Source organism: Haematobia irritans, chromosome 5, assembly GCF_050003625.1.
Source record: "Haematobia irritans isolate KBUSLIRL chromosome 5, ASM5000362v1, whole genome shotgun sequence".
NCBI lineage: Eukaryota > Metazoa > Arthropoda > Insecta > Diptera > Muscidae > Haematobia > Haematobia irritans.
Window position 1 is genome coordinate 118,882,603 of NC_134401.1, and position 8,757 is coordinate 118,891,359.

General features: G+C 36.1%; 1 protein-coding gene across 2 annotated transcripts; it reads left to right on the forward strand.

The window, feature by feature from the left end:
• Positions 1 to 223: 223 nt before the first annotated feature.
• On the forward strand, positions 224 to 8,757 carry LOC142240330 (isochorismatase domain-containing protein 1-like). 2 transcript variants are annotated; one of them, XM_075312037.1, is made up of 5 exons: positions 224 to 355; positions 512 to 695; positions 774 to 986; positions 7,389 to 7,726; positions 8,301 to 8,757. In XM_075312037.1, exons 2-4 carry the CDS (start codon positions 573 to 575, stop codon positions 7,677 to 7,679), a joined length of 627 nt encoding a protein of 208 aa, XP_075168152.1. In that variant the 5' UTR covers positions 224 to 355; positions 512 to 572; the 3' UTR covers positions 7,680 to 7,726; positions 8,301 to 8,757. The 2 variants fall into 2 exon arrangements, with proteins under 2 accessions (XP_075168152.1, XP_075168151.1); XM_075312036.1 differs by lacking the exon at positions 8,301 to 8,757 and having other exon boundaries at positions 7,389 to 7,772.

Here is an 8,757-nt window from a genome sequence, read left to right on the forward strand (position 1 = left end):
TAGGTTTTAATTTGGCAACACGCCGCTAACCTTCCCGGTATTTCGTCGTGGATTTGGGCTTCCCATAAGAAATACACGTAAACAAGTGTTCGCCTATCGCTAGGGTTGTATTTATACACTTATAGTCACGTATGGATTTCCCATCGTCTCTTCTCTATTGCTTTTCCTACTGACAGTCGCTATGATTGTGTTTATACACTGAGCTTGTTGACGAAAGTCAAAACTGCCAGATTGTGAGAAAATATATATAATTATCTGTTTCAATTGCATTCAAAGTTTCTTAAGTGTTTGAGAAAAAAATCGCGAAGATTGAGAATAATTACCGAGAAGTCTTTCTATTTATACCGTTCCAAAGGCAAGTAATCGTTTCTACCAATACAACTCTCGATTATTGTTGTTAGCTCTAATCTAATCATTGTGGATTAGAGCATTTCATTCATCAATACGCTTTGAAATTTGCACCCACTGAGTGAACGTTATCGCTCTCTACTCAATTTTGTTTTCCGCTTAGTTTGCCTATAGATCTCAACGAGAATAGAAGCATTAACGGAGCGTGAAGACACGTAATAACAATGGCTAGAAGATTGTCGCATTTAAATCCACATAAAACATTGTTTTTACTATGTGATGTCCAGGAGAAATTTCGTCCAGCTATGCCGCTATTCGATAAAATGGTGGAGAATGCAAAACGATTGGTAAGAATAGGGAATAAAACTACACCATAATAATTTAAAAGTAATCAACAAACTTTTTGTGTTGTTCTTTTAATTCAGACAACGGCTGGTAAGATTTTAGATGTCCCCTTATTGGTCACCGAACAAAATCCCGATAAATTAGGTAAAACAGTTCAAGAATTGGACATTGCCCATGCCAAAGCTAATGTTAGCAAAACTCGCTTTAGTATGATGATACCAGATATCGAGTGTCAAATGGAAAATCTCTTCGATGGAGGTAAACCTACAGATGTTGTTCTCTATGGAATTGAGGTGAGAAGATCATATTGGTAAACATTTGGAAATAGAGAATGGTTAAATGAAATAACTGAGGAGAGTTAATTCTAGAAAGTAAATCTGGTTAGAAGTGTTACTACCCTACAACCATGCTAAATATGAAGGGTATTAAGAATTATATCGCGTTAATGTTCCAAATAGTTATTCTAATACAAAGTCCAAACAAAGGCCATTCAAATTCCTCACACTGTATCTGAAGGCTGATACTAATGTCAATTACTGTAGTGATACCATATATTTCCACAGGTGGAAATCATAGAAGTGTCGAATAAGAATGAAGGTATGGGTTTTCTTTGTAAAACCTAACCTAAGTTGGAGGAAATTATCCAAAACACCAATTCAATTCTTTTTTTCTTTGTAAAACACGATCTTAGTACCGGGCTAAAGCGTAATAAACATAATTGAACATTTCAGTTGCTTATATTGCGGTCACACATGCCAGGAAATCTGTGTGTAAACATAACTATGTGTGTAAATATAACCATAGCGATAGGCGGTAGGCGAAACATTTTTGCCGCAACGGCAAATACAATAAGCTTGACGGCGAATAATTCCCTTTTTCACGTTTCCTAGCGTTTTTGTTGTCAATACAGCACGCTTTGACAATATTAAACAATGAAGTTGAATAAAAACATACAATGGCTTGTTATTTGTTGAGTTATTTCAAGAAAAAATAATCTACACGTGTCCAGGCAACAGCAATTCCTAGTGGTGAGTTAAAAAAAATTGATAAGCGATGGCAGCACTATACCAGTTTTCGCCAAGGAGTTAGAATAAGTTTTAATTTAGCGACACGCCGCTAGCCGTCACGGTATTCCGTCGCGGATTTTGGGCTTCCCATAAAAAATACACGTAAATAAGTGTTCGCCTACCGCCTATCGCTATGGTTATATTTACACACTATAGCGATAGGCGGTAGGCGAAATTTTTTCCGCTACGAACAAATACAAAAAACTTGTCGGCAAAAAGTACCTTCCTTGTTTCCAGGTACTTTTGATGTCAATAATGTATTATTTTTCAATATTTAACATTTGAGTTGAATAAATACATGTAATGACTTGTTATTTGATGAGTTATTTCAAGAAAATAGGATTGCCACATGGCCAGACAACAATAATTCCTAGTGGTGAGTTCAAAAATTTGATAGGCGATGGCATCACTAGACCATTTTCCGCTAAGGATTAGAATCACGGTTGCCACAGTCGGTGGAATTCCACCAAAAACGGTAGATTTTTGTTTTATTTTGGTAGAGTTTGCAAAATATTCCTCCCCAACTAAGTGTGTAAATATAAACGAGAGCGATAGGCGGTAGGCAAAATATTTTTTCCGCGACGACAAATTCAATAAGCTTGTCGGCAAATATTTCCTCTTTTCATGTTTCAGAGTGTTTTTGTTGCCAATACAACATGCTTTTGTAATTTTAAACATTGAATAAAAACATGCAATGTTTTGTTAATTGTTGAGAAAAAAGAAGAAAAACGAATTTCCACGTGACCAAGCAACAACAATGCTTAGTGGTGAATTCAAAAATTTGATAAGCGATGGCAATACTATACCATTTCCGGCAAGGAATTGGAATAGAATTCAAAAATTTGATAAGCGGTGGCAACACTATACTATTTTCCGGCAAGGAATTGGAATAGATTTTAATTTGGCTACACGCCGTTAGCCGTAACGGTATTCCGTCGCCGATTTTGGGCTTCCCATAAGAAATAGTGTGTAAATATAACCATAGCGATAGGCGGTAGGCAAAATATTTTCGCCGCGACGACAAATACAATAAATAAGCTTGTCGACAAATATTTCCTCTTTTCAAGTTTCCGAGTGTTTTTGTTGTCAATATAGCATGATTTTTGAATATTTAACAAAGGAGTTGTTCGCCGTTAAGGTGGGTATTAAGTTCGAGTTTAGCCACTAATTTTTTTCACGACTTTTCTTTAATAATCCATTTTAAGGAATACAAATTTGCTCTGGGCTATTCCCCATCAAGTTATAATAAAATTTGCAACAAATTTGTATAATATTATGCCTTTTTCTTATTGATTTAGTTTTCACTTTAGCGATTTTAGCGGCTAAACTCAAACTTAATACTCACCTTTAGCTATGGTTATATTTACACACTAGATTTTAATTTGGCGACACCCCGCTTGGCGTCACGGTATTCCATTACGGATTCCCTGCCAACATTTTTTGAATTTGGGGGCGCTTTTGAGAATCCCCACTACGTCGAAAACAGTCGTATACGATATCCAAAACTACTCGGAAAAGCGCCGTCACTATTGAGAAGTTGTACCACGCCAAGTTACTACAAAAAAGTATCGCATGAGTGCAATTATTAGGTGCCCTTCTGGATACATTTAAAAAGACGCCAATAAGAGCCCCTTCAAACAATCAGAGAAAGTGCATTTTAAGATAGTTGTAAAAGAATCATTGTGGTCAAGTAAAACACGATTGTTTAGATGATTATTAATTTTATTAAACATTTATAAATTCTCATAAATATAACATTCATAGGACTATCACATCACATTTAACATATTTTTATGCATTAATAAAAGCATTAATTGAGTTTCAAGTTGCAAGTTACATGTTGTACATGTTACAGCCAGTGCATTTATTCCCAATGGAGGCAGCCTGCCTGGAAAAATATTTGAAAAACCATCACTTTATCCCATTTGGAAAGTCAAAAATTGTTCACCAATATACCTTTCACAATTTTAAGCGAAATAACTATGTTTTCAGCACTTCATTATCGTTTTTATTTAAATAAATTATAAGAAGCTAGTTGTGCTTGGTGTTTCACAAAATATAAAATGGCTCTTGTAACAATATTGATGGCAAAATACTTTCTTGCGAATAGTGATGGCAAAATACTATCACAGTTGGCGATTGTTGCAGTGTCACATACGAGTCTGTGGTAGCGATGAGGATGAAATGGAACTTTGAAATGCTGGCAGGGTTTTGACCTGCCCATAAGAAATACATGGGAAAAATTATTCACCTACCGCCTATCGCTATAGTTATATTTACACACTTAATTTGACGATACGCCGCTAGCCGTCTCTGTATTTCGTCGCGGATTTTGGCCTTTCCATAAGAAATGCACGTAAACAAGTGTTCGTCTACCGCTATGATTATGTTTACACATTTAGAGAAGTCTTAAGTCAATTCACAGTGCAGATATTCGTCTGTACAGCGTAGATGGCGCTTTTTCTATTGCAAAATAATCCCTGCCAAAATTTTCTGAATTTGGGGGGCGCTTCTGAGAATCCCCACTACGTCGAAAACAGTCGTATACGATATCCAAAACTCCTAGGAAAAACGCCGTCACTATTGAGAAGTTGTACCACGCCAAGATACTACAAAAAAGTATCGCATGAGTGCAATTATTAGGTGCCCTTCTGGATACATTTAGAAGGACGCCAATAAGAGCCCCTTCAAGCAATCAGAGAAAGTGCATTTTAAGATAGTTGTAAAAGAATCATTGTGGTCAAGTAAAACACGATTGTTTAGATGTTTATTAATTTTATTAAACATTTATAAATTCTCATAAATAAAGGGTGATTTGTTAAGAGCTTGATAACTTTTTTTAAAAAAAAAACGCATAAAATTTGCAAAATCTCATCGGTTCTTTATTTGAAACGTTAGATTGGTCCATGACATTTACTTTTTGAAGATAATTTCATTTAAATGTTGATCGCGGCTGCGTCTTAGGTGGTCCATTCGGAAAGTCCAATTTTGGGCAACTTTTTCGAGCATTTCGGCCGGAATAGCCCGAATTTCTTCGGAAATGTTGTCTTCCAAAGCTGGAATAGTTGCTGGCTTATTTCTGTAGACTTTAGACTTGACGTAGCCCCACAAAAAATAGTCTAAAGGCGTCAAATCGCATGATCTTGGTGGCCAACTTACCGGTCCATTTCTTGAGATGAATTGTTCTCCGAAGTTTTCCCTCAAAATGGCCATAGAATCGCGAGCTGTGTGGCATGTAGCGCCATCTTGTTGAAACCACATGTCAACCAAGTTCAGTTCTTCCATTTTTGGCAACAAAAAGTTTGTTAGCATCGAACGATAGCGATCGCCATTCACCGTAACGTTGCGTCCAACAGCATCTTTGAAAAAATACGGTCCAATGATTCCACCAGCGTACAAACCACACCAAACAGTGCATTTTTCGGGATGCATGGGCAGTTCTTGAACGGCTTCTGGTTGCTCTTCACTCCAAATGCGGCAATTTTGCTTATTTACGTAGCCATTCAACCAGAAATGAGCCTCATCGCTGAACAAAATTTGTCGATAAAAAAGCGGATTTTCTGCCACTGATTTTGGTAATAAAATTCAATGATTTGCAAGCGTTGCTCGTTAGTAAGTCTATTCATGATGAAATGTCAAAGCATACTGAGCATCTTTCTCTTTGACACCATGTCTGAAATCCCACGTGATCTGTCAAATACTAATGCATGAAAATCCTAACCTCAAAAGAATCACCCTTTATAACATTTATACGACTATCACATCATATTTAACACATTTTTTTATGCATTAATAAAGGATTGATGTTGAGTTACAAGTTGCAATTTACATGTTGTAGCGTATATCAGCCAGTGCTTTTATTCCCAATGTGCTTGCAATGCAGCGTGTCTGGAAAAATAATTGAAAAACTATCACTTTATTCCATTTGGAAAAAATTCAAATTCAAAAATTGTTCACCAATATACCTTTCACAATTTTAAGCGAAATAACTATGTTTTCAGCACTTCATTATCGTTTTATTTAAATAAATTATAAGAAGCTAGTTGTGCTTGGTGTTTCACAAAATATAAAATGGCTCTTGTAACAATAGTGATGGCAAAATACTTTCATGCGAATAGTGATGGCAAAATACTACAGGGTGATACGGTCAAAATTTGGTCAAGGGAAAACGCGTGTAAATCGGTGAAATCGTTTATTTAAAAAATCAAATTAAATTTCTTTTGCAAGTTCAATTAGTATAAAATTCAGGAAAAATATTCAGTTAGGCTTTTCCAAATCCGAATTGCCGGGCCTTACGCTTGACACCTTCCATCAGATTTTGTACAGCCACCTTGTCCACCTTCTTCGCCGCAGAAAGCCAGTTTGCCTTGAACTGCTGCTCGTCCCTAGCAGTTTTTTTGGTCTTCTTTAGGTTCCGCTTGACAATAGCCCAGTATTTCTCAATTGGGAGGGTTCTTGTCCTTGGGAACCACCTGCACGTTGTTGGCGGCGTACCACTCCATGGCCTTTTTACCGTAATGGCAAGATGCCAAATCCGGCCAAAACAGTACGGAACAACCGTGTTTCTTCAGGAAAGGCAGCAGACGTTTATTCAAACACTCTTTCACGTAAATTTCTTGGTTGACAGTCCCGGAAGCTATGAAAATGCTGCTTTTCAAGCCACAGGTACAGATGGCTTCCAAACCAGATATTTCTTTGCGAACTTTGACAGTTTTATGTGCTTGAAAATATCTACTACCTTTCCCCTTCCTTTTGCCGTAGGTTTCGTCGTCCATTACCACGCAGTCAAACTTCGTCAGCACCGTCGTGTTCAGCCTCCGGGATCGCGCTTTGGCCGTCGTATTTTGTTTATCATCGCGATTTGGAGTCACTACCTTCTTGTAAGTCGATAGTCCGGCTCGTTTTTTGGCTCGATGCACGGTTGTAGACGATACACCCAGCTTATTTGCGACATCTCGGAGAGAGAGGTTAGGGTTTCGCTTGAAACTACCGGCAACTCTCTTTGTCGTCTCAGCGGCTTCCGGTTTTCGATTTCCCCCCGATTCAGACTTCCTGGCTGTCGACAAACGTTCCCCAAACACTTTAATTACATTTGTAACGGTTGATTTGGCAACTTTTAGCGATTTTGCCAGCTTTGCGTGCGAGTAGCTCGGATTTTCGCGATGCGCGAGCAAAATTTTGATACGCTGCTCTTCTTGCTTGGACGGCATTTTGACAACTGAAGAGTGAATTCGAAAATCAAAATAGGAGCAACATTCTACACACACACACCTTCAAAATGAGTGGTGTTCAGGTTTTTTAAATGCAAAATTGAAAGAAATACGTCATGTTTATATTGACCAAATTTTGACCGTATCACCCTTTATCACAGTTAGCGATTGTTGCAGTGTCACTTACGAGTCTGTGGTAGCGATGAGGATGAAATGGAACTTTGAAATGCTGGCAGGGATGATTTTTAGTTAGCAATTCTCGTTCTCCAAAAACGAAAAAGAGTCAATTGTGCGCTACATTTCACCGTCTATCAGGGTCGCATGATATCTTGCCGTCGTATCTTTTTAGAATTCTATTAATTACTAAATTTTTCAATAATTTATTATATTAATTGGCTTCTTGTTTCTTTCATTTCAGTCCCACGTTTGCGTAGAACAAACGGCCATCGATCTTTTGGAGCGTAATATTAATGTTTTCCTCGTAGCCGATTGTGTTGCATCTCGTATGAATCAGGATCGTGATATGGCCATCGAACGTTTACGCTCAGCCGGTTGTGTGATAACCACCAGTGAAAGTGTAATCTATAATTTGCTACGCGATAAAAATCATCCAAAATTTAATGATTTGCGTAAATTATTATTGGCAAAATCGGCAGATATGCAATTGACCAAGTCGGCTGCTAGCGATATTCCCAGCGCCAAGCTATGATGAAGAAAATCATCAAATTAAATTAATATTTTTCTGTTAATAATAAATACACAGAAAAAAATATCACCAAAATATTTCCAATTAAAAAGTTAATTGAATTTGAATTTTTTTTCAATTAATAAATTAATTGGTACAATTAACTTTTTAATCAAGATAGAAACATTAAGTTAATTAAGTCAATGATTGAACATTTTAAAATTTTTAATTAAAAAGTTAATTGATACAATTAACTGTTAATCAAATTCGGAAGACTAAGTCAGTTTATGATGATGATGAACATTTTTTTTAATTTTTAATTAAAATTTTTTTTCAAACAATCAATTGTTAATCCAAATAAAAATTCTAAGCCAATTCAGAATGTAATTGAAAATAGTTACCTTTTTTAATTAATAAATAAATTGAGTTTTGCAATCAACATCAATTAAATTTTTAATTGAATCAATTAAAAAATTAATTGAAATTTGGCAATGAAATCAATTAATTTTTTAATCAAAAATTTTTTCTATGCCCAATTAAAACTGTGATTGATACTATCATTTTCGTGATTGAAGACATTTCAATTAAAAAATTAATTGGATCAATTAATTTCGTGATTGAATCAGAAAAAAAATTTTTTGTGTGTATGTATATATTTCCGAAAAAAAAAACAATTGGGTTAAGTAACAAGACGGACGGGACCGACTATATCAGACCCTAAAGCCAGTGGAGACTAAAACCGGTAATTGTGCATTGGCTTTATGCAGTGGTTAGACCTATAATGCTATATGGTGTTATGGTCTGGTGGCCGTCAAGTCGACAAGTTTTAATAAAGTTCAACAAATGGCGTGTTTGTGTATCTCAGGCACATTTGGTAACACAAGAACCTGTTTCCTTAATTTCATATTGCATCTATTGCCGTTACACATATTGGAAAATTTCTCATATCCGAAACAGCAGATTCAGCTACCTTGCACACCCTAGTCGTAATCGCTTCGGATATAAGAAATAATCTTAACCCATTGTTTAGGAATGAAATCAATACTAACGATAGGGATTTATTATGCAAATCGATTTATTAAATATATAACCAAAACAACAA